Source organism: Danio aesculapii, chromosome 7, assembly GCF_903798145.1.
Source record: "Danio aesculapii chromosome 7, fDanAes4.1, whole genome shotgun sequence".
Lineage (NCBI taxonomy): Eukaryota > Metazoa > Chordata > Actinopteri > Cypriniformes > Danionidae > Danio > Danio aesculapii.
Genome location: NC_079441.1, coordinates 32558083 through 32585733, shown reverse-complemented (window position 1 = coordinate 32585733; position 27651 = coordinate 32558083). Strand labels below are relative to the sequence as shown.

The 27651-nt window shown below is 36.3% G+C and overlaps 1 protein-coding gene across 1 annotated transcript in view; it reads left to right on the top strand.

Annotated features, from left to right (window-relative positions):
• pias1a (protein inhibitor of activated STAT, 1a) overlaps positions 1-27651 on the top strand; it is a 60252-nt gene that overhangs the window by 29246 nt on the left and 3355 nt on the right. The window contains exons 3-12 of the mRNA XM_056461675.1: positions 12813-12897; positions 13984-14031; positions 14134-14224; positions 14401-14535; positions 16782-16887; positions 22447-22520; positions 23022-23182; positions 23498-23628; positions 25828-26017; positions 26111-26250. Coding sequence (XP_056317650.1) covers positions 12813-12897; positions 13984-14031; positions 14134-14224; positions 14401-14535; positions 16782-16887; positions 22447-22520; positions 23022-23182; positions 23498-23628; positions 25828-26017; positions 26111-26250 — 1161 coding nt within the window. The remainder of the gene's footprint in view (positions 1-12812; positions 12898-13983; positions 14032-14133; positions 14225-14400; positions 14536-16781; positions 16888-22446; positions 22521-23021; positions 23183-23497; positions 23629-25827; positions 26018-26110; positions 26251-27651) is intronic.

Here is a 27651-nt window from a genome sequence, read left to right as displayed (position 1 = left end):
GTGTGTTTTATTAATTAGCAGAGATGTGTCTCAGCATGAATGTACTCCTACACGAAGAGAGCAGTGCGGTATGCATCTTCTAGTTACCAACCAAATCATATATAACCTTCTGAATAAAAACCACTTCAGATAAGTGTCAGAAATGTGTGTTAATTAAATGAAGTTATTTTAAATGTGTGTCTCTATCAGTTCAGTTCAAATTGAAAACAGCTTTAATGGCACGCAGTTACCACAAACAACAAAATATTGGCGAAGCTAAGAATGCATGTAAACAGAGTGTATAACAGACGAATAGATAATTCAATATTAGCAGCTGCACACAGTGGCTCTTTCTGTTTCGATTTCTGTTTCTCCATTTCTTTGTGTTTCTCTTTCTGTCTCGGTGTACTGCAGAAAGACTGAGAGGAATTTTTATTGGCATGTATGCCGGGTTTAGAGTATCCTAGCCGTGTTTTCGTTAAGACGAATGACCTACAGAGGCTTAGTGTGGGGCTGTGTGTGTGGGCAATGCTAACTCTACAGCACAGTTTTGTTAAATCATACCCTCACAGTTTTGTGTCTTGTACCCAGGCTTCTAAAGCGCTCCGTCTGTGAGGACCGTTTCCTGTGTTGTCTTTAATCACACTCTTTTCTCTCTGGCCAAATGGACATATTTCAGTAGTGATAGGCTGTAGTGGTCTGAATTGTATTTTTAGCAGTCCTGTCTGTTTACGTTCTGTTGAAACATCACCGACTGTGTTTACACGAATACCTAAGTTGATCTCCGGTGTGGTATTAGTGGGTCGAGAGTGTAAACAGATCCGTTTACAGTCAAGTGGGTCTCAAAGATGATAGTGTGCATGCTTTTTAATGTGTTTGGCATCTCGTACAATTCAGGACCGAATTAAACCGGTTGTATGAGTAATAGGCAGTTTGTTATGCAGATGAGCGACTGCAGTGGTGCTAAAATAAGCACATACATGTAATATTAATTACTCTCACAAATAATTGTTGGAAGCTTGCTCGCCCTTTATATGATTCTATGTGTACTGTAGGAATTAAAATACGTAAGACTTGCACTTGTTGAACAAGACTTGATCAATAGTGTCTACTATGCTTATAATAAATACAATAAAAACAGTAATATTGGGTTTGAGATATAACTAGTCATGGGACCATAACCGGTTTCAAGGTTTATCGCGGTAAGTTTTGGGTCTTTTTAATGTGTTTTTATGACTATTTTATTTAGTTTTTAGGGCAACAGTATCTCCAGCTGAAAAGGACCCTTCATATCAAAAGCTCCTGACAGCCCATGATTTAGGAAACATTTGAAAAACAAATTGCTTATACACCAACATCCAACCATGCTAAACCTGCACAGTGCAGTGGCTTATTTTTATCCAAAGAAAAGAAAGATATCCAAAGATGCCTTTTCAAGTTGTAAAGAAATCAGTGGATTTGAAAATACTGAAGATAACATAAGGCAATGATTTATTTTAATTATTTAGCCTGACATGTTTAATGTTCCAAAATATTTTAAATGTTTCTCAAAATAAAGTATGTTTGGGTGAATGGGGAAAATGTTGTTGTTTTTTACCCAGATAATTCCTTCACTTTCGCCCATTGGTAAAGTTTTCTTCCTCGCCACTGTTGCCACTGGCTTGCATAGTTCGGGACATGTAGAGCTGCACATCTATGGATTACTCTTCAGTGTCTGGACTCTCAGCAGTGAATATTAAAACACACTGAACTGAAATTAACTATCTAAACTGAACTGAACTTAAACTCTGAAACTGAAAACTGAACTACTCCGTTTCAATTCACTATACTCTTCTATGTGAAGCTGCGTTGACACAATCTACATTGTAAAAGTGCTATACAAATAAAGAAGAATTAAACTGAATTGAACAATTGAAAAAAGAACATAGTTTAAAGCAGTAATCATAATACCGTGATACTGTGAAACAGTGCTATTTTTGTCCTTGATAACCGTACCATCAGAAATCTTATACTGGCCCATGCCTAGATATTACTATTCAGAATAACTCCACTAATGTTGCTCATGAAACATTTCTTATTACTATTAATTATAGATTATATATTTTGACACTTACAGATGATTCTGATACCTCCCATCATGAACAAAAATAAAAAACACGCACAGTATTGTTCCTAAATTTAATAAAGAGCCACTATTTTGCGTTATAAAAGGTCATATTTTCATTTTAGGGGTCTCCAACAACAGTCTAATATGCGTGCAAGGTCAAAAACACTTTCATTGTTTTATAATATGCATTTATTTTTACCTAATTATCCCAACGACTCCCATATGATTTGTTCAGCAATTCATTCGTTCCCAAACCCCTCCTTAGCATGAAGCTAATCCGTTGTGATTGGTCGTCTGGGTTCAGCTCGAGAAATGGACACCGTTGCTATGAAGTAGCACATAGAGTATGTGAGAGCCCAATGCAAGAAAGCAATAAAGAAATGCAGTTAAACACCAGCATAATACTCTACTCTCGATGCTAACACCAAGTAATAACAACGACACACATTCAGTATTAATCCACACAGTGGCAAAAGTTAAACTATTTTAAAAAACTGACCGCACTGCGTGTGTGAGGAACAGCTGATGGTGGCCATAACAATGACAAACGAGCACAGAAACGCATTTAAATCTGTAAAGGAAGAAGCACTTTACCAATGTGTTTTTGGGAATAGACCCATACAGATTTAGAGTGCTTTCACACTTGATTCTTTTGCCTGGACCGTACCCAAGTTCGATTGCCCCCCTTGCCACCTTTCGGTTGGTTTGTGTTACTTTTTCCTTCTGAACTACGGTACGCTTGCATTATCGAGCTGCTGTTTTGTTTACGGCTGTTGCTAGGTGACAGTCACAAAAGCAAATCGCCGAAATGGAAAGATGTCCGCACATCGCATTCGGGGTCATTATGCTTTTACTGAATCTTTTAGTTTTGGACATACAGAAAGCGATTCGCATCCATCTGCCGCACAAAAATATTATAAACATTCAGAACATCACACAGTGTCCGCAGAAGCTGTTTTTGGAGGAGACAAGCAGACATCACTGTATATCACTGTGTTTGCCATGGCTCAGTCCCGCTTGTCACCAAGGTACGAAATGTGACACCCACACACACACACACACACACACACACACACACACACGAACGAACGAACATTATGAAAACGATAGTTCGTTGTGCAGTTGTTGAACCAAACCAGAGTTCGCATGAACCGTACCCCAGACCACCTCTTTCAGGCGGACTCGGGTACGGTTCACGGGTGCGCACCCCAGTTCAGAAGACACGCTCACACTAGCTAAATGTATCATACTATGACATCAAACGAACCCGGGTGCGGACCAAAAGTGCTAGTGTGAAAGCACCCTTAACCTGAGAAATACAGTACAAGCCCTGATCTGCAATAGATACGTGATACAAGCCATGCAGTGCGATTACAACTTACAACACACAATTTAAAACATATTTTGCAAACTACACAAAACAAGGCAACTATATTAATTCCACTTACATGCTATGATCTGGAGGAAGAAACTGATCCATATGAACTATAACAGTTACAGACAAAGTCCCTGTCAAAGTCTAACAAAATCCCATACATAATGGTCTCTGCTGCTCCTTCCTTTAATAACAAACGGCTGACGAATTGCTTGTTGCAGCGTAGGTTATTGTATCAATTATCAGAAAATGACAGAACAAACACAGCACTAGGTTGGCCATGATGTGGTATTGTTGTTAAAATGAACTTTAACACTTTATTTATACACATTATTTAGTCAGTGATCATCATCTTCACGTTATGATCAGTCCCATGATCCCCCTCCATGTTCACGTTTTATCGCATTTGGCACTACATATTTGCTGATGTACCTTATTGATATTGATGTGTTCAAGCAAAAGATCCGAACCCAACACTGTTTATTCGACTCTGAGTCAACTATTTTGTTAAAGAATCAATAGTTTTAAACACGGTGAACTTTCATATTTAAACCTCAGCTGGATGCTTTCATTCACTTAGTGCTGTGTTACACATTGCATGGAAGGTCATTTTCAAAAACCCATGATAGGGGCTCTTTAACTAAACATTAAATCAAATTTAGCACCTTTGATTTGGATTTCATTCTGTTGTTTATACTGGATTATTCAAATAAACTACAACAACTGCCTCAGGTTTTGTCAAATTCCCAGTCAAAATAACTAAAATACTGTTACTGTTATATAAAATGTCGAATTTCATGATATAAGATTTGCTCATTTGGTTAAACACCCATTCCACAGAAAGTTGCGCAGCCACTGTGAGCATCAGTCTAACTATTACTTAACTCAGTATCCAGAATCATGAGTCAGCCAGCCTCTGTGAAGAACAAAAACACACAGACATCACCATCAATCACACAACACACAGCCTGCCGTGCAGTCAACACAATGAAGAGTCTAATCCACAAGACCCCCTCCTGTGAAGGAGAAAACAAAATGCTTATTTAGCCCAATCTGAATTCAGCAACAAATGACTTGGCAAATACAGTAAGAATGCGTAATTGTTAGGATAGACACAGAGCTTTATTGTTAAATGTAAGAACACATGCATATCATGTGGTTCTTTATGTCACATTTATAATCAAACGCTGAGAAATGCTCACTTTTGCCTCTAATATGACTACAGAGCAGGATTTATGTCTGCCTTAATTAGAAGCATGCAGATGAAGAGAGAGGTTTTGCAGAAGCAAACCGAAGCACACAGGCCTTCACGTCCACTTTACATCCAACTGTTGAAGCAAATCAGATGATAAAGACTGCTGTGCTATTTTTAGATTAGACATGGGGGAGGGAACTTGTGCCTGCTCTCTCTCTCGATCTGCCTTTCTCTCTCGCTCTCTCTTTCTCGATCTGCCTTTCTCTCTCTCTCTCTCTTTCTCTCTTTCTCTGTCTCTCTCTCTCTCTTATGCCCCTGTCCGCCTCTCCCCGTCAATCTCCCTTTGTTTCTCTCCATCTTCAACACCGTTATTTTCACTGTCTCTCCCTCTTTCCATCTCTCTCTCTTTTACCTCCCCAGTGTTGATTGTAAGAATAGAGATCAGGCTAATTATGTGTCGTCGAGTCGATTCTCCAGGTCTAATTGCACCCCTGCCGTTTCATGTTAAAGAAAGCGAGAGGTTTGAAGCTGCAGAAGAGAACAAGAGACCGAATTCAAGCAAAGCAGGAAAGAAAGGGCCAGAGGAAAGTACGGCCTGCGAAAATGGGTAGGTGGGTGTATAGCGGCACCTGTTTGGCCTTTCATCAGCATGGCCCTGGTCAATATTCATAGTTAAATGGAAAGTAATTAGCTCCATAACGATGCCTCACACACACACACACTTATATTCAGAGAACGCTCCCTCTCTTTCTTTTTGGTGTATGCTGATGAAATAGAGCAAAGTCAATAGACCTGTCAACAGGATGATGTATTGTACGTGTGTGAGAAGGGAAAAGACAAATGAAGGCAATGGAGAAAATAAAACGAATGGAGAATGAAAGCGCTCGGGAGGGGGAGAGCGCACAGCAAGTGTAGAGAAAAGTAAAATGGTAACAGTCGGAAAAACAGGTTCACGCAGAAGCAGGAAATTAAGACATTTGGATAATTTTTTGAAGAGCTGTGAAGACATGATGGCTTCACACAAGGTGCCAAATGCCCACCCACATATTTGTAATTTCCTCTTCGTTTAGAATGAACAAACTTTAACAAAACTTTTTGCTTGTATCATGTGAGGAAGAGTGCTATCGTATCATATAGCGCATCCACAAGCTAGTGTTTGCTATTTTGTTGTCAATGTAAGCACAGAGACCACAACGGTGATAAATGCTGCACTCCCTAACCACGTCGTAGAGCATCATTAATGTTTGGTTGATGGTATTAATGACGATATAAATCAACTCTCATTTTGAAGAAATGTCAATTCTCTTTGCAGGGAGTTTGATTGACAGGCGATCTGATCAGTCATACTGCTGATATTCTGTTCTCTCTGTTGCTTTCCGCCATTATGTCTGACAAACCAACCATGCAGAACAGTTAGCAAATTACCTCTTGTGGAATTTGTGGAAAGGTGCTCTTTGCAACTAGGGATGTCCCGATCAGGTTTTTTCCCTCGAGTCCAAGTCCGAGTCATTTGATTTTGAGTATCTAGCGATACCGAAACCCGATCCGATACTTCTATAATACTTAAGATTGAATAAAGAAGAGCAAAGAAACAGATCCAGGATGTTCCTTTTATTTAATTCTTCTTATTTTAACATTCAACAACTCTGTTAACAAACAGAGCACTTCTGTGAGGTAGCTTGAACAATCAAGTAATAAATACAGTAACATCAATTCTTCACTTTTGGACTTTAGTGCAACAGTAAATCTAATATAAAAACAAATAGCACCTCAACTTAAAATACCCAGCAGGTAATCCCAAGTTTACATATCTCACAGTTTGCTATTGCAATGTTGTAGTCATTAACTTTATTATACCTCCAGACTGCAGACATACTCGCGCTTTCCGTTTCAAGCTGCTTCCATGTTCTACTTTGCTGGCATTTAACCAATAGCGTCTCTGCAACAAAGTGATGTCATGCCGCACACGCTGCTGTTTCTGTGTGAAGTCAAGAACGAGGTCTAACTCTGTGCTACCGCATAACTATAGATGTGTTAATAAAATAATGAGAATATATATAATATTATAAAATATTATATATAATATTATAAAATATTATAATATAAAATAATGAGAATATATATACATATATATTCGAGTCCTGATCAGGAGGTAAACGTCCAATTCCGTTCGAGTATGAAACCGTGTGATCAGGCCCGATTTTCGATCACGTGATGGGATCTGGATATCCCTACTTGCAACACTGACATCAGGTACCCATACTGGCCACGGACTGTCTACACTTGTCGTTAAAAGCTGTTAGTTGTAGATAAAATCTGTGGATGGAGGCAAATACTGTGACTTGACTACAAAGAAATATATTTTAGGCTCAAAATGGTGCGCAATAAATATACAAAAATAAATGAAAGAAGAAAAAAGCTCTGCAATATTTTTAAAAAAGCATTGTGCCAACCAACTATAGTTGTTCTCCGCTACACACTGTTTGTCTTCTGACCATGCTCATGCTATTCCCATGGTCTAACCAAATGGTTGTATGGTCAGAGACCATCTTAAACTGCTGTCCCAGCCTTCATGCGATATGCTATGGGTCATACCAAAATACATTCATACTTGTCTCAATAAACATTTTCTTGTATTATTGCACAGGACATAAAGAAATCCCTTTATCTCTCTCATTTGCTACCAATACAAATGTGTGCAAGCTTTGCATGTGTGTTTTGCGTGCTAGGAATAGTTCGCCAAAAATAAATATTTACTCACTATTTATTCACCCTTCAGTAGATCCAAACCTTTATGGGTTTCTTTTTTCTGTTGAACACAAATTATTTTGAAGAACATTGGAAACCGGTAGCCATAGACATCCACAAGTCAATGGTTACCGGTTTCCAACATATTTAAAAATAGCTTCTTTTGTGTTCAATTTAGAAATAAAAAAACAAACAGGTTTGTGACAAGAATTTTCTTTAAAGTTAATTGCATTTAGAATATAAATTGCAACACATTTTAGATGGTATCACAATGTAGCATTGAAAACAAAGAATTGGATCATACAATTGTTTAAAAAACGTTCCAACTTTTTTGTGCCAAATATTATTTTCTTTTTTGTCTTATGTATGGCCACATACATGTTTTCAAGGTTTTTTCCATTCAAGTAGTAATTCTTTTACTTTCTCCACTTTTAAATTGCATCACCAAACAACACTGTGCTTTTAGCCTCTCTAGAGGTGGTGGTCAGTAAGCCTGAGGAGTTTGCTAAATGCTTAATTAAACATTGCAGGTCACATCATTTCAGTATGGCAAAATAGAGATTGCGAGGGGTGAGTGTGGATCATTCAGATCACAAAAAAATAATAATAAGCAAAAAAACATTTACATAAGTTTCAAATGACTAAATTCAGCATTAATGTGAGTTCAGAATAAATATTCCTGTCTATTATACTGGAACACCACAAACAAGCAAAGCGATACAACAGTTACACTGCTAGTAAACATAGCAGTGCTGTGCTCTGTATCAGAAGTCTTGGAACATAGCTTGACCAATCAATTTCAAGGAGGGGACTGCTTGTATAAAAACAATGCTAAGCTCTGCGTGTGTTTATCTGTTTATTTTTGAAAGAATATCAGATATCTTCATGTCAGTAGGAATGATTAAATTACCCACGCTGAGCAGGCGAGCTCGAGAGGGAAATGGAGTGTGAGTTTGTGGTTTGTGTTAGTTTTGTATATGAAAAACCGAAGCTCACACATTTAAATTACCAGGGTACCGATGTTTGGCTCTGCTGGCTGTGTGTGTCAGTGTTTTGCAGTGATGTTATGTTATTTTGGGAAGATTTTATTTGGATGAGAACATTTGCATTAGTGAGAATGTTCTCTATATTTATGAATGTGTTAAATATACTGTGGAGTATACAGTAAGCGTTAAGGTACAGGAGGGAGAGTATGTCTTGACTTGATCAGCTACACAGTACCTTATACTCTACACAATGTCTATGGAAGTTTTAATTTTTATATAGAATTTTTGGTCTGCAGAGTGAGTGTTTTCTGTATAATATCCCAAAAAAAACTACAAGCAACTTTTTGTGGGTACAGGTAGAACTTCTAGACTTCATTTGATTTGGTGGGCAGTTGTACACTTTGTCATTGGCTGTTTCTCAATATGCGTTCTTCAGCGATCTTGCATCCTTGTGTTCTTGTATAACGTCATCATCAACCGGCAATGTTCAGTTACCAAATTTAAGACTGCAAGAACGGAGGATGTGTGAAAGTTCCCGGATGTGTTCTTGATATTGAGTATGCGTCGATGCAGGCATGAGTGCAAAACTCCCTCGAGAAGTCCCAGGAGGTGGAAAGTGCTATTTATTATTTAAGTTCAGAGATATAACTTATATATTTAAAGAGTTTCCCTAAATGAGATGGTGAAAGTAAACATTCTCATGAAAATCTTTATAAAGGCATAAACGCATTAAGGGTGTTTATTTGCTGAAATTCATATTAAAATCTGTGTTAATTGTCTTGTGCAAAGAATATTTGTAAGGCTTTTGTGCATGTTATATATAATGAAAAAGCGGAAAACAATAAATTGCTGTATGAACGCTGTAATGTTTAAATAATTTTCTGTTAAAAATGCGTGAAGGTCATGTGACCATCAGGAAGAACGCAGCATTTCGTTTCTCACAGGACGCGTTCTGTGTTTTCATTTGACATGAAACTACTTAAATTAGTTACTTCAAAAACTAGCCGTTGCTTCACTTAGCCGACAATAATACACGTTTCTGACACTGCAGTGTCTTGTTGTCATATTTCATTTACATTGTTTACAGATTGTATTCAACAAAACTAGCATAAGCCTAGAATTTATTGCAAGTTGCTGCTACTTTGCCTCATGGTCAATGCAGTAAGTGAATGTTTTGTCATCAGTAACGTTACTTGTTTAGCACAAAATTTCGTAGCAGAAAGACTAAATCTTATCTATGAAATGTAATGCCTTTATGCTTTGTTTTCTTTGTTTGCTCAATACTACACCTGTACGCAGCGCAAAAAAGTCCAGCATCTTCAGATTGGCTGTAGCCTTGATCAGTGCGGTTGAATGACATTTGTCCTCGGGCACTGTACAAATGTTGCGGCAGTATTGACGCATGTTCAGGGCTCGTATGCGATATCTAGTGTAAATATCTATGGGCACCCCATAGCTCCTCCCCTTTTGCTACAAGAGAAAAGCTGCGAACGTTGAGTGCAAAAGATGTTCAACATACTTTTTTAATCATTTGAATTAGTGCATAATCTGGGTATTCAGGGTGAACTTATTTTTTTATGATTATTTTTATGAAATCACTATACTTTCACTATTTATACTACAAAATGGCGTAGAATAGTGCATAAGTATGCTATTTGGGATGCGCATTCTGTCTTGTTGTTTATAGCCCCTCACTGGAACACACAGCTTGAATAGGTGTGTAGATTGTAGACTCTGAACATTAAACAACCAGCATTTTACATAGAACCTTTCCTTCTAAGATTTGGTCACAAACTTTGAAAGGACAGCTGTGTGCCCACTCATGTAAACTTGTGTTTGACAGACCATATCCTTTATAGATGGAATGCAGCTGTGATTTAGCTTAAAATGTACAGTGTAAATAATACATACGAATCGTAGGCTTAAAAATATATGGACGTAGTATCCGTGACGTCACCCATAGGTTTCTAAAGAGCGCAAATGAAGCTACAAGTAGGCGCGGCCAACCGTTGCCATTTTGTTCGTGCGTCATCGCACCCACGGCGGGATACCAAACAAGGGCAAAGAGGCGGAGAGTGAGCGGAGCTACAGACACCTGCTGGCATTTTGCTTGAACCTGGCAAACAGACTTTACTTTGGGAGAAACGCTTAATACTCTATTTATTACCCGCGACTCGTTTGTGTTCTGACCACATGTGCTTGGTTGTACACTATATTTTAATAAAGTGTTTAGACTTTTAAAAACACTGCTGTAATACACAGAGCCACTAAACATTGTTCTTATGACGTTTTTCAACAGGAGGAAAAACGCAAAATGCATCCAAACATTTCAATTATAGTCTGTGTTCATAAATGCAAGACTATTGATGAAATCCAGGCATAACACTGTATGACAACGCTTTAGATGACTGTTCTAGAGCCTACAGCTAATCAAGGGCATTACTGCTCTAAAGAACATTATAAATGATGAATGATCTTAAATAAAACAAATACATTTATAGAGATGGTATATAAGTATTCACTCACCTGAAAAACGGAGGCCACGTGAATGGTTTGTGAGTACAATTCACACAGCATGCCATATCATCTGATAATTCAGATCAAATCAGCTGAAGTGACAAGGCAACGAGACCTAGCTGTCACTCAAGTGGCCACGCCCTTAATTATGAAAACTTAATATAACTTAATAAAAACGAAACGGATGAGTTATAAAAAAAATTCACCCCCCTCACAGTTGTCATGAAGGTTAATCGTGGCTATATGCACCAAAGCCATCATTTGTACCAGGCTGTAAGCATATTTTTATCAGTTGTAAAAATGGCCAATTTCCCATTGCAGTCAGAAATGACCTGGACTTCCTGGAGCCAGCCCCCCAAGGCGAGTCGATGAGTTGCAGTTTTAGTTACTTCCGTATTGGCTTCCCGAGGGAGAGCGGGAGGTTGCCGCTTGGTACTAATAAAACAATTTGTGATACATACAGTACAAAGCAATATTGGTAATGTGAGTACTCAGACTTGTGTGGTGTGACATTACTGTCGGATCCAATAAAGTTAGCACACCATTATCATTTAGTTTCAATCTTTCTGAAAATCCAGGGTTAAATTGCTTATTTGTAAATGGACCCTCAGTAAAATGAAGTGAACATGTGGCCAAGTTCTTACTGAAGCTAAAGTTCATAAACTCTTTCCTGTTTGTGAGATACAGTAATATGGCAACACAAAGACTTTTTCTAATACATAAATAGTTTTTTCCTCGCCGCTGTCGCTACTAGCTTGCATAGTTCGGGATCGGTAGAGCTGCGCATCGATGAATTTGCTCTTCAGTGTTTGAACTCTCAGTAGTGATTATTAAACCACACTGAACTGAGCTAAACTTAAACTCTGAAAACTGAACTACACTATTTCCATTTACTATATTCTTTTATGTGGAGCTGCTTTGACAATCTACATTGTAAAAGCGCTATACAAATAAAGGTGAATTGAATTGAATTGAATAAATATTGTAGAATATATAAAAATACACTTTTTAATGAAAATAGTACTCATAAACTACAATACCCAATGTTTAAAAACATTATTGCAAACTAAAATACAATCAATATTGTGAAATAAATGAAAATATTTTGAGCAGTAAGCCCAAACAATGGAAGTGGAACTAAATATAGAGTCGGAATTGGATTTGATACTTGGAGTTTTATTGCAATCAAACAGATGCAGGTCTGTGGTATTATAGCAGTATTATTGTTACTGAGTGTAATTAACAGCACAGTCCCAAATGACTGTCATGACTTGTTGCCGGCTGAATCTGGTAGTGCAACAACAAATGTTTTCAATCAATAGCAATCCTCACATAATCTGTAGTTAATTTTCAAACATGCGCTCCCTCATAGCAACCGTTTGCTGCCTGTAACCATAATGGATTTAGACACACTGTTTATCTTGTCCTCGAACCCTTGGAAACAGAAGAACAGTCTGAGTCTCTGCCTTGGATGACATTGGAAAAGAACTGAGCTAGAATGATATGAGCATTCCCAGAAAAGTTTGTTTTGAAGGAATATTGATGTTATTTAAGCTGGACAGGGTTCAGAGTGGGGGGAGAGGACTGTAACATTACTCTTCCAGCTTTGATTGTAGCCCTTCACATATGGCTGGAATTATGCGGATAAGAATCTTGCCTGGCTATTGAGAATAAAACATTAAAAAGACTTATCTTAAATAATTAGGACTGGTTGAAATGCTTTGCATATTTAAACTTATTCTGAGCTTTTTTAGAGCCCAAAGTATGTATGAAATTTTCACTGTGCTATCTCTTCTTTACAATTTTGTTAGGTATCTGTCATAGCAGTCTTTTAATGTAGAATTGGAAAAACTCCTATTTAATGTAAAGTTGTTTGACTTTACTTTTTTCTTTCTGTCTCTACAGCTTCAGATAATAGCCAGAGGTTTCAGGAAACATGTTTTGCATTTGCTTTGACGCCACAGCAGGTCCAACAAGTCAGCAGCTCAATGTAAGTTGGTTAATTCATAATAATAACTAAATGTAATGAACCAAAATCCCAAAATAAAAAAAGGGGATTATATAAGGCAATGTTTTTGTGATGGGATGTTGGACTGTGGCATGTTAGTGCTGCTATTGTGATTAATTACATTCAAAATAATAGTTTCTATTTACATAACATATGTCTCTGTACTGTGTATATTTAATATATATTTATTACTTGATATACAGTTGATGTCAGAATTATTAACCCCCCTGAATTATTAGCGCCCCTGTTTATTGTTTTCCCCAATTTCTGTTAAACGAGAACACATTTTTTCAACACATTTCTAAACATAATAGTTTTAATAACTCATTTCTAATAACTGATTTGTTTTATTTTGCCATGATGACAGTAAATAATATTTTACTAGATATTTTTCAAGGCAATTTAAAGGCTTCACTGGGTTCGTTACGTTAACTAGGCAGGCTAGGGTAATTAGGCAAGTTATTGTATAATGATGGTTTGTTCTGTACACTGTTGAAAAAAAAATTTGCTTAACCGAGCTTATAATTTTGCTCTTTTTTTTAAATGCTTTTATTCTAGCCGAAATAAAACAAATAAGATTTTCCCTAGAAGAAAAAAAATATTATAGGAATTACTGTGAAAATGTCATTGCTCTCTTAAACTTCATTTGGGAAATATTAAAAAAAAATAATAATAATAATAATTCTAATAATTCTGACCTCAACTGTGTGTGTGTGTGTGTGTGTGTGTGTGTATATATATGTATATGTATATGTATATGTATGTATATGTATATATATGTGTATATGTATATATATATATATATATGTTTATGTGTATATGTGTATATGTATATGTATTTATGTATGTATGTGTATAGTTATAGATTTGTATATTCTAAACATCAGCATGATGTTTTTGTATGTATTTATTTTCATGTAAGTGTGTATTTATATATGCCTAATAAATGTACATCACACAAATGTACACAATGTTAATACAAGCCTATAATTTGGATGCGTTTAATCGTAAATATTCTTTGGCCAGCATTAATATATCAAATGATTATTTTTTACTTTATTATTGCAGGGACATATCGGGGACCAAATGTGACTTTACAGTGCAAGTACAGTTACGGTAAGTTGTTTGATTGCAGTAAAAAAAATGTACATTGACATGATATAAAGAATTAGAGTATCAGTCTACTATTTACTATTTTCCAATATGCATTTTCTCCAGATTTTGTTTATCAGAGACAAGCTGCCCTCAGGAGGACCACTTTCCCCCTAACCTTTGTGTAAAAGTCAATGGGAAACCATGTAATCTCCCAGTAAGTCAAACTGTAGTGCTTTTGTTCGTCTATCAATCACTGAGGCACATTGGTTTATTTACTCATCAAATTCTCCAACCTCAGAATTTTCATGATGCTGTTAGTTGGAAGTGTCTATTTTCCTATGAAATATGTGGTTTTATACATAAGTTCCTGTTTCTGTTGTTTTTCACCAGGGTTATCTGCCTCCTACCAAAAATGGCGTGGAACCAAAAAGGCCCAGCAGACCCATCAACATTACCTCACTGATCAGACTATCCACAACTGTTCCCAACACAATTGTAGTGTCTTGGACCTCAGAAATTGGACGGGTAGGTTAATAATTCCTTTACCTCCAAGACTATAGTATTTGTTCAGTTTGCCTTTTGTTCTTCCCTTCAACAATTTTTCAGGCTAAAGGTGGGAAGTAAATATGTAATAAGGCAAATTAAGCAGAAGTTGCAAGAACTCTTTTTAAAATATAAATTATTTTAGCACCCACTTTGCAGCCATTTGCGATCACATAATGGCTAGTGATAGCTTTGGTTTTAAGATGTTTATATGAACAGGTCAGCATATATGTAAATTTGTAAAGTTTTCTAAATGGCAAGTTAATAACATTTAAATAAAACATTTCATATATACATTATCAATGTAAACACTTAATAACAAATAAAATCAAAGCGAAACATTTATTGTCTTTTAATAGCTGAAATATTTTCTCTATTCTGTGTGTTGTGCTATGCATTAAACACGTTTTTCAGTAACACTTTACAATAAGATTGTATTAGTTAATGTTAGGCTGTACTCACACTAGGCACCATTGTCTTGAACCGTGCAAAGGGGCGATTGTCTCCCCTCCCATCTCACCCTTGGCCAGCAACACATTGCATTTTTTGTCTTCCAAACATGAGCGCGCTTAAGTTATCGATGATGCGACTGTTGAGTTTAACAGAAGAGAAGCGATTTCGCTCCATACATTGGACATTGCTTTAGTTATGTTTTTTTTTGGATTATTTTAAGTAGTTTGATATGCAGTGACACACAGTCAAATATTTTGCTGAACAGATGCACCACTTTTGGTGCTCAGAAATGTTGAAGTCATTGTGCTGCAGGTATTAGGAGGTTTGCTGAAGGTCCAGTTGTTGTACAGCCGGGGGTTTGTTTAATAAACTATGACAGTTTGCGTTCATTGAAAGGTAGGAATGATTAAATAATCCATATGAAACAGTCCCTTCAAAGAGACGTTGCGTCTTCAGTTTCACACTCAGACATGCTTTGCACTAAAGCCCAACTGAACCGTGCTCTTACACACTTCTTCCAACCGGGCCAGGACTGGCCAACTGAACCACGCATGAGCCCAATTTAGAGGACTCAAACTTGTTAAACGAACCGGGAAATAGGGGTCAAACGTGCCTGGGCATGGTTCTGATAACCTAGTGTAAGTACACTCTTAGTTAATGCATTAACTATCATGTACAAACAATGAACAATACATTTATTAAAGTATTTGGTCATTTTAGTTAACATTACACTGTAAAAAATGCTGGGTTCCATACAATTCATTTGTGTTGGAACAACTTGAAGGAATTAAGTTAACTTATTAAATTTTACACACTGAACATAAAACAATTAGGTTGTTGCAAAAAAACCCTCAAAAAATCTGTTGTTTCAGCCCATTTTAAATAAGTAGTTTCAACAAACACCAAGTGTCATTTTTTGAGTGTAGTTAATGAAAATACAGTTGTTCATGTTAACTCTCAGTGCATTAACCAATGTTAACAAGCATGAATTTGGATCCTAATAATGCATTAGTAAATGTGATTAATTAAAACTATGATTAATAAATGCTTTACAAGTAGTGGTCATACTTAGTTAATGTTAGTAAATACATTAACAAATGAAACCTTATTGTAAAGTGTGACATTTCTCTGCATATTTATATATAAAATGAAATACTGCAGTTTTTATGAGTGCTCATTTACCTTTGATGTTTAAGAAATACATTTTGAAAGAATTTCCAATACATATTAAGAAAAACCATTTACATTTTGAGAAAAAAACTGCCCCTAGCATAACTGTAGACACATAAGAGTTCATTCATTTGTGCCACAGATGCACATTAAACATCTCTGCTCCTACATATGATATTCTGCTTTATGAATGATGTCATTTATTATCGGATAACTTGCCTCGGCAAGCAATAAGCAATCCCAGTTCTCTCTGTGGTAGATTCTTTAAATTTTTCACTCTTGCACAGGAGTCTTGAAAATTATATGAGCTGTACCATCTCACTGAATCTGAAGGGCTCTTTATTATAGAAGCTGCTCATATGGCACTGATAAAAGGATGATGTAAGATCTGACCTGAAAATATAAATAAGTGATGCCTAAAAGAAGCTTCATCTCTGCAGTAGGTTTTCCTGCTCTGTTATATATTAGTTCTAGTATCTCATTGTGATGTTATAGTTAACAGATTATTTTACTTTTCACATGCTTGTATTAAAATATATGAATATTAGGTATTATTTTAGTGTAAGCTGTCAGTGTGTGTAGTGAAGTATCTGCTGTTTTCTCAGAGTTACTCTCTGGCGGTGTACCTGGTCAAACAGCTGTCATCTACAATGCTGTTGCAGAGGTTACGGGGTAAAGGCATCAGAAACCCAGATCACTCCAGAGCGCTCAGTAAGCAGACTCATTCTCCATCTTTCGTTATTGAGGCCTTGATATGAAGAACCATATAAATCCATATTTTCATATTTCACAGCGGAATGAACCGCCAACTTATCCAGCATATGTTTCATGCAGCGGATGCCCTTCCAGCTGCAACCCATCACTGGGAAACATCCATACACACTCATTTACACACATACACTTTGGACAATTTACTTGTCCAATTCACCTATACCACATGTTTTTGGACTTTTCAGTGTCAGTATTAAAAGTACAAAGTTTTTGTGATTTATATTTTTCAAAAGTGGAAGAAAGGAATATATCCAGATAGTGTTTAATAATAATATAACTCCAACTCATCATGTCACTTTAAACCACTAATGATATTAGTTTTAATACAGAAACAGAAACTTCAGGTTAATATTAAGCATTTTTTTGAAGTTTATTATTATCATTTTTATTTAAAAACAGACAATACAGAATGAACAATGTACAGTACAAAAACCTTCTTACAGTACGGGTAATAATCAATTATGAACAATAAATAAATAAATACAACAATAAATACATACAATGCAGACATACATCATAACTAAATATTGTCGCTTATTTACAAAAGCTGGCACAGCACATCTGTGTATATACTACTTCAAACTGTTCTCGCGCTCCACCATCCCATTATATAAATAAATATTTAAACAAATAAACTCTGCTTGCCGTAGTTTACAAAGGACTGGCAGGAAATATGCATTAATACAGCTTCATTATTATACATGGTATGTGGTTTATTTTGATAGGTTAACTGTTTTTGTGCTGTTTATTGCTCCTCAGCGCGTTCAGAGAGAGAGAGAGAGAGATCACATCACATATACTGTTCTTTCACTTACCACTTTCGGTGGATTTTTCCCTGGTTTTTGTTCTTCTCTTTGATTCAAACATGGTTTTCCAAAACCATTTCTCAAAGCCTTCCTTACTCTCTCCTTCCATTTTTTCATGTCGGCTCTCCTTTTTTTGCCTTTTAATGTCCAAAGTGCACATGACGGCAAGCAGCATCTCCATTTTTCTAAGTGGACATAAACGTTTTTTCGGCGTGAAGCTATAATAATGTTTCAAATGCAGACTCTTGGTCATGCAAAATTATCCCCAAACTGTTTTTGTGTACAAAGTTCACACATACAATTAATGTAACATGTTTATCTCATTTTTTAAATTTTTTTTATTATTATTTTTTTAATACTGTTGTTTGTCACACTCACTCTTTGTATTCCTTAAACCTGAAGAAAATTAGCATTTATTTAGGGATTTCAGTTAGATTTTTAGAATAGCAGGTTTTTATGCTTTTAAATGCAGAGGTTTTGCTGAACAAATGCTGTTGTTTTGAATTTTTATTCATCATAGCATCATGAAGAAAATGCATTACCGTTTTCAAAATGAAATATTAAAAAAGGGTTTTTAACTATGATATAATGCACAAAACAGCATATTAGAATTATCTATAATATTGTCTTTCCTAAGAAGTTGCCACATTTAAAAATGAATGATAAATAACTGTCAGTTTAAATTGTAATTACTATTCAAATTATTACTGTTTTAGCTTATGATCAAATAAATGTAGCCTTTATGAACATGACAAAAATATTACTGACCTCAAATATTAAACAGTATTGTAGTTCTGTTTCACATTACTTGCAAAGGTTTTTATATTTAGATTTAAACTCTAATTTACTCTCAGCGACGGCTCAGATGTTAATTTTGAAGCCCCTGTGTTTAAGTCGAGAGCACATTGCCAACAGCTCTGTTAAGTTTTTATTTAGTCTAATCTAATCTAAAGATGGCTTTTTTTTTTCTTTTTTTTTCTTTTTTGCCAATGTGGTTAAGTGCTAATTTTATCCAGACAGAATTAGCCTTGTCCCTTCTTCAAAGAAAAAAATAAAATAGATTGTGGCTTAATATATTGCTGGCATCTTATTTTATCCAGCTGAAAACTTTAAAAATTGTTCTCCATGAACTGCAATCAATAATAATATTCTTAAACCTATCAAGACTTAAATTAGTGGCAGAATCTTTTAGTCAGTGGAGTATAATGTGATAGAAGTGAGCTGGTCTAGCATTGATCTAATCAATGGCAGAAATGAACATCACAGGTCTGTCTACTTTACACAGCTTGCTCTTTGTTCTTGTCTGCCCTTCAAACTTTGCGTGATACTTTCAGATTTTATGCAGCAACCCATAAACTGTCTGAAGAGGCTTGTTAATGCTGAAAGAACGCCCTGATGCCCTTGTTGTAAACAAGCTACAGCACACCAGCCTCAGGCGGCTCTAACAAATTCTGAAGTACAAACATTTATTCACATGATTTGACAATCATAAATAAGGGCTTTTGAATGCTTCTAAAGTGTAATGGTTGTGTCTTTTTAAAGATGATGCTTGTGAATCTTATAATTTGTCCATCGCTAACCCGTGTAATAAATTTGCCAGACAGTGTTGTTTGACAGTTTGCGTTCTGTAAGATTAATCTCTTTATTTTAGCAAAGATTAAAATAAAATATATATTATAAAAAGAAATACATCATTATGTTGGGGTGGCGCAGTGGCTCAGTGGTTAGCACTGTCGCCTTAATGCAAGAAGGTCGCTAGTTCGAACCCCGGCTTGGTCAGTTGAGATTTCTATGTGGAGTTTGCCTTTTTTCCCCGTGTTTGCATGGGTTTCCTCCCATTGCTCTGGTTTCCCCCACAGTCCAAAGACATGCGCTATAGGTGAATTAAATAAGCTAAATTGGCCGTAGTGTATGACTGTGAATGTGAGTGTGTATGGGTGTTTCCCAGTACTGGGTTATGGCTGGAATGGCATCAGCTGCGTGAAAAATATGCTGAATAAGTTAGCGGTTCATTACGCTGTGGTTACCCCAGATTAATAAAGGGAATAAGCCGAAGGTAAATGAATGAATTAATAATGACATTATGTTGACATGATAGCTCAGTGGTCAGTGCACTTATATATATAGTGCAATTATGCTGCAGACTTTCACAATCCCATCCCCTTCTTTCTCTTTCAGTCTTCATTTCTTGTCAATATATGCAGTCCTATCATAAAAAAGGCAAAAATATCTAAGATAATAATAATAATAATAATAATAATAATAATAAAGTATAATTTGTTTCTATGATGGGACACACTTCAGTGTTGCATGTATATAATATGCTGGTTTAGGTCTAAAGAAACATATATTAAGAGTCTTAATTTGGCCACAGCTTACTATGTTTCACCAAATGGAATGATTTTTGGTGACAAATCTTATTTTGACTCATATTTTGGGAAAATGCTTTGACAATTTTGACGTCTAAACAACACACTGTGGGCAAATGTATTATCTTTTCGTTATATTGGTGGCTGTATTTGCCCCATTGACTTCTATTATAAAAAATGTTTTGATTGCCAAGCCATGACACCATATTATCATACATTCTTGATTGTTGCTGGTTTTGCATCTTGAGAAGAGGTAAAATTTGTAATTTTACTGTTGATCATCAAAAAAGGTTTAGTTTCTGACTTTTATAGAGAGTTATATGGAGTATAGTGTGTGTGTGTATTTGTGCATGAGACTGTTGTGCACCTACTTTGGTATGTCTGAGAAATCTTCAGAACATTGTACAGTAAGTGTATTTATACACACGCACACACACACACACACACACACACACACACACACACACACACACACACACACACACACACACACTATAATTTGCTTTTTATGCTCTGTAGAACTTTATATAAAAGCCAGAAACATTTTTGCACAGTCTTATTCAATTCAATTTAATTCACCTTTATTTGTATAGCGCTTACACAATGTAGATTGTGTCAAAGCAGCTTCACATAAAAGGTCATAGTAAATAGGAACAGTGTAGTTCAGTTTGTAGTGTTTAAGTTCAGTTCAGTTTAGCTCAGTTCAATGTGGTTTAATAATCACTACTGAGAGTCCAAACACTGAAGAGCAGATCCAACGATGCGCAGCTCTATAGATCCCGAACCAAGCAAGCTAGAGGCGACAGCGGAGAGGGAAAAAAAAACTTCACTAAATGGTGAAAGTGAAGAAAAAAACCTTGAGAGAAACCAGGCTCAGTTGGGCACGACCATTTTAATTTATCCGCTGGCCAAACGTCTTGTGCAGAGCTCTCAGTGGCGGAGGCTGGAAGCTGGCCTCAGCGAAGACTCGTCTGTCTCTGGAGCGTCACAGGAATCAGTCTCATGTTCTCCACTCCTCCATGACCACCACAGTAGCTGCTCAGGATATGGCCTGGTACAGGATATGGAAACCTTGGGATCATCTCGTCTTTGGTATTGGATCGGATCAGTGACTCTGCATAGTCTGAGGGCCTCGGGAAGAGTATCCCCAGGTGGAAATGGAGAATAAAGAAAATAATTAGCGTAGCTGCTGTTCATAGTGTATATAAACAAGGTGCAGAAACCTGTGTAGAAGCCCGCTAAGTGGTGCACTGAGTGTATGCTTTACTAAACAGATCTTTAATCTAGTTTTGAATTGGGTGAGTGTGTTTGAGCCTCGGGCGTTATCAGGAAGGCTATTCCAGAGTTTAGGAGCTATAAATGAGAAGGCTCGACCTCCTTTACTCGACTTTGCTATTCTAGGTACTACCAGAAGCCCTAAGTTTTGAGATCTTAAAGAGCGAGTTGGATTGTAGCGAGACAGAAGATTGGTTAGATAAACAGGAGCTTGATTATTTAGACCTTTATATGTAAAAAGCAATATTTTAAATTCAATACGAAACTTAACAGGCAGCCAGAGTAAGGAGGATAAAATTGGGGTGATGTGATTAAATTTTCTAGACCTGGTAAGAACTCTGGCAGCTGCATTTTGTACTAATTGAAGTTTGTTAATAGAGGATGCTGGGCAGCCAGCAAACAGTGCATTACAGTAGTCCAGCCTAGAAGTCATAAAAGCATGGACTAGCTTTTCTGCATCTGAGATGGATAGCATACTTCGTAACTTATCTAAGGGTTAATACTGCCAACTGATGATCAACAGTAAAAATTGTCATTTTTACAACTTCCCAACATGGAGAACCACCAACAATAAAGAATGAATGATTATATGGTGTCATGGCTTTGCAATTTAAAAATTTGGTCATAATGGAAGTCAATGGAGCAAAAACTGCCACCAACATAATGAAAAGGTAGTTCATTCACAAGAGTTCATTTTTGTATATACTTTGATGCATTTCTTTTTTAATGGATAGAAAGTTCCAAAGAACATGTTTAAATGTCTTTACTGTCAGTTTTGTGCAATGTAATGTATCCTTGCTGAAAAAAGTAATCATTTAATTCCAAATGAAATACACACACAAGACTACACCAATTGCACCTTCCTGAATGGTAGTTTAGGTATGAATGCTGTGAAGTGTTTGATCCTTTATTAAGTTAAATATATCTGTACTGTTATTTCATACCTCCAGTTGTTTGAATAATCATGTATTAATAGCATTGCGATTGTAAAAGAAAATCTATGCGTGTTTTGTGTAGCTAATGTGTGTGTTTTTTCTGATGTCCTGCAGTAAAGGAAAAACTAACAGCAGATCCTGACAGTGAAATAGCAACCACAAGCTTAAGAGTTTCATTATTATGTCCGGTAAGCATCTTTATTTATCAAACAAGCAATGTATATTAACTGATTCTAAACATGATCATCAAGGGTTTTATTCTCACAATAGCTTTGTTTTAAATGGCGACAGAAGACCTTTTGAAAACCAAAGCTTACGTTATTGTTTAGGATTCTAATGTTTCAGTGTAGTTAAAGATCACAAAAGGCAAGGACTGATGTTTTTGATTTCTAACTCAATATGAATCGCATTCAGAATCTTCCATATATAAGCGGACTCATAAATCTGTCTGAAACAGTTAGTCTGTTCAATGTCGGCTGTTTAATTGCTATGATTATATAGGTTTTGGTCATGTTTCTCATTTGTTCTTTTCATTCTTTGGTGTGCCTCCAAACCTACATCTCTGTCTCTCTCACTCTCTCTCTCTCTTTGTGTGTGTGTGTTTTTTTATACCTGGATTTCCCCCCCATGTGAGTAGTCTGAGTGTTAATTCCTGCATGATTGTCTGTTCTTTTGCCTGTGTATTGCAGCTGGGGAAGATGCGGCTAATGATTCCATGCCGAGCGTTGACGTGTTCACACCTGCAGTGTTTTGATGCCACCCTCTACATCCAGATGAATGAAAAGAAGCCCACATGGGTGTGTCCTGTCTGTGACAAAAAAGCACCCTATGAACATCTCATCATAGACGGGTATGCAGAATAAAAACCCAACTGAACTGCACATGAAATTCTGTTAACAATGACAAAGCACAGAAGGGTTTATTCTATTTTTGTGTATGAGCATCCTATAAAATGACTTTATACAGTAAATATATAATATGATCAATATACAAATATGATCAATATCTATTTTCTAAACATTTTAATGATAATCTATTTAAAAACACAATATTTCTCACCTGGTGTAATGAGAGAGTGATTGATTCCTGGTTTTAGCTTTTATTTTTTTCTCAGATCTCTTTATAGTCTTTTTTTCTCTCATCTTTTTTCTCTGTCCGTCTTTAGGTTGTTTATGGAGATTCTGAACAGCTGTTTAGATTGTGATGAGATTCAGTTCAAGGAAGATGGCAGCTGGGCCCCCATGAGGTCGAAAAAGGAAGTGCAGGAGGTGTCTGCTTCATACAATGGCATCGACGGTAAGTCTCATTTAGACCCAATCCCTTTTACCACTAGCCCTTCCTCTTGGCCCTTGAGTGTGAAGGAGATGGGCTTCAAATTACAAAATGGGACAGCACTACAGCACCTGCACACGTCATCATATGTCATCGCGAGCTCATACTTCATATGAGATTGATGATGGCGACCGCTGTAGTTATTCCAGTTGCATTCTTTTTTGGTATTTAACTTCAGGAAATCACTGAAGACAGCGATATCACGTTATTATAATGATATAATGTGGCAATAAGCTCATAAATGTACTGTGCATTTACACTGTGGCCATATGCATCTATGTAAACACACGAAAACAACATTAACATTATAGCAGACACTGTAAAAAGCTTATTCTCAGCCACTAGACTTTTCTGACTAGGTATTCCAGTGTCATCGAGTGTCAGATGAGAAAATATGTTGAGGCACTGCTATACAGGAGTTAATATAAGGGATTATAGATAGCCAAATTTAGTGGTTTTTTTTTTAATTAAAAAAAATTTAAAAGCATGATGGTAAACCACGAACGTGGTTATGACTGTACTAAAACATATGCTTGTTTGTTGTAAAACTTTGTAATAATGACAATAAATACTAATTTGTGCATCTCCTGACTTTCGTGTGCAGCCATGCTGTTGTTGTAGATGGTATATTCTGGAAAATTTCCATACCTATTAGTTTCGTGTGTGGTTCTGAAAAATCTCAGTTTCAAGGGATATCTAGCCCTTCCCCTTAGCTCTACGCCTTCACGCTAAAGAGAATTGGGACACCCCTACCCCTTCACATGAACTTGCAAAACGAGGGTAAAGGAAAGGGTTAAGGGGTAGAATTGGGATTAGGCCTAATCGAGTTAATTCTTGACAATTAAGAATTGGTCAAAGGCCTTTTAAATCCCTTAATAAAAAAGGAATGACAGTTTTGCATGACTTTGTATTTTAATGAAAGTCAAACAAAATAGTCAGCAGTTTTTATTGCAAAATTTTTAACTTCATTATTTACTTACAAGTAAGTAGCTGATTGTTAAAGTCCAGGGCACTTTAGTAAAATGTTGATAGGGTCATGGCTATTTTTCAGATTCTTCCAGATATACATATTTTATTGTATAAGTAAGATTACGATTTTTTTACCAGGGATGTATTCAGCTAATCACAAGTGACACAGTTAATACTTTAAAAAATCCCTCCTTTTTGTGCCAAAACAATGAAAATGCCATTAAAGGGATAGTTCTCCCAAAGATTAAAATTCTGTCATTATTTACTAAGGGTGCTTTCACACTAGCACTTTTGTTCTGCACCCGAGTTCATTTGACATTAAAGTATGGTACGTTTAGCTAGTGTTCACGTGTCTTCTGAAACATATCCGAGTCCGCCTGAAAGAGGTGTATGTCTGTGTATCACCTACCTTGGTGACAAGCGGGACTGACCCAGTGCAAACAGTGTTAATGTCTGCTTGTCTCCACTAAAAATGACAGACATCGCGTGATGCTTTGAACGTTTTTAATGTTTTTTTTGTGGCAAATAGATGCAAGTGCCTCTCTGTATTTTGGTTTAGGTAACAAAACCAAAACCAACAAAACCAAAAGATTCAGTAAAAGCAGAATGACCGTGATATGCGGACGTTTCCATTTTGGCGCTTTGCTTTCGTGGTTGTCACCTAACAACAGCTGTACACAAAACAGCAGCTCGATGACGCAAGCGTCCCGGGTTCAGAAGGAAAAAAAGACAGTGTGAACACAAACCAACCAAGAAGGTGGACAATCGAACTTTGGTTTGGTCCAGGCAATTGAACCAAGTGTGAAAGCACCCTAAGTTCCTAACATATTCGAGTTTCTTTCTTCTGTTGATCACACAGGAAGATAAACTGGAAAATGAAAAAAACAGCCATTGCATATTATTTTTTGTTCTTACTGTGGCTGTTTATTTCTAATATTCTTCACAAAATCTAGTTTTGTGTTTAAAAGAAAAAGTTCATAAAAGTTTTGAACCACTTGAGTGTGAGTAAATAGTGAGATAAATTTTCATTTTTTGGTAACTATCCCTTTAAAGCTCCCCTGAGAAATGTCATCGCACATTTCATCACATGTTCTTATATAATCTGAGCATGCATCCTGAAACAATTTTATTTACAACCCGCTGTGTGTGTTTACGTCTGTGTGTGCTTGTGCATGTTTGTTTGTGTGTAATCAGGTGGGTGTCGTACAAGCGTGTTGGAGCAGAATTCTCAAACAAATGGCAACAGTGGAGGAGGAAACAGCAAAAAGGTGGAGGTGATTGATTTGACTCTAGACAGCTCATCTGAAGAGGAGGAGGATGAAGAACCCCTCCCGAAGAAGAGCTGTCCATCACTGTCCAGCATGTCTCCTCAGATGGATAATGGGTAAATGATCATTTTCACTCACACAAATAACATTCTAAGGGTCATTTTGGCTGAATGCTCTACTCATGTTTGTTTGTTGGCGTCTGTTCACAGGGTGCTGAATCTCCACAGACAAGCATCTCCAGTGAGTCGAACTCCCAGCATGCCTCAGGTGGACACCAGTTACATTCCCCCACCTCCTCCCCTCATTCAGGACTACCGCCACTACTACTCTACACCCACTGACCTGTCAGGTACACACACACACACACACACACAGACACTATCATTAGCAGCTGCTTTCAAGTCTTTGGGTACTGGAAGTTGCTACCAAATGTTTTTATTTTAGTGCACCTCCTCGCCATCTCTGACTCAATGCAAACTAACAGTTAGAGGGGAGTAATTAAGGGTAAGCTGTCAAACTGATGTCATCAGAGAAGGACCACCGATGCAGAGCAGAAGCAAATTTTCAGATTTTGATTCAAGATATTTTAATCAAAATATCCGAAAAACATTAGAACAGTGTTATTATGTTTTCTTACATTAACACTGATTATTTATTCTGTATTGTCTTCTATATCATTTATAATCTTGTCTAATTACTCTTTTTTTTTTTATTAGTTCATCTTTATACATTATTGTTACCAAATAAAAGCAATCAGTAAAGCATCGCCAAATTTACCAAAACTATATTTATTATCTGAAATTATTTTTGTTAATTCTGCTATACGTTTACTCATTTGTTCATTCATTTATTTATACTGTTAGTTCATTTTAATATATAAATGACACCATGAAAGCAAAAGATATTTTGGTTGATTTAAATAAAGCTAAATTAAATAAAATATTAAAAAAAACCTTGAATGGAAATAAGAAATGTTGTTTGCTGCTCTCTCTCTCCTGCCCTTTTTGCTATTGTGATTGAGCCCCTTGCCCTAAGTATAAGCCATCATATAAATATCACAGGCCGTCAAGTGTGAAACAAAGAAGTTCTCATTAGCCTTTATGCAGATGACATTATAATGTATCTGTCAAACCCTGACCAATCTGTCCTAACTCTTCTGAATCTAATCACTTCTTTTGGAAGAATATCAGGATATACAATCAGTCTGTCCAAAAGTATTTTCATGTCCCTTTCTGACATTTCTGACCCTTACTTCCAAGAAAATAATCCATTTAAGATAGTTGGTGATAATTTCACTTATCTTGGGCTGACAATCCCTAAAGATTGAAAATTCAAATTCAATTTAAACTGCAATTTAAATTTAAATTTAGTTCAAATCTTAAAATAATATTAACAACTGGAAGACTTTACTTGTCTATGTTTGGGCACATAAATTCAGTTAAAATGGTTTCTCTCCCTAGATTTTTATATCTTTTTCGAAATCTCCCTATTTTCGTTACCACACATTGCCAAATGTTTTGAAGAATGCTCATATCCAGAGAAATAAGCTAAATGTTGGGCCATTTTAATTCCCACCTCATACACCCTTCAATTGTTTTTTATTTATATAAAACGTTGAAACATCAAAGATGCTTTAATATGTTTTATGTGCTGCTCGTCCATGTGATCACGACTGGAAGAACCAGAAATAGTCGACTGTGGCATAATAAAAACTCTTTTGTGCCATATCCCGATTGTCTCTCATCAGCAA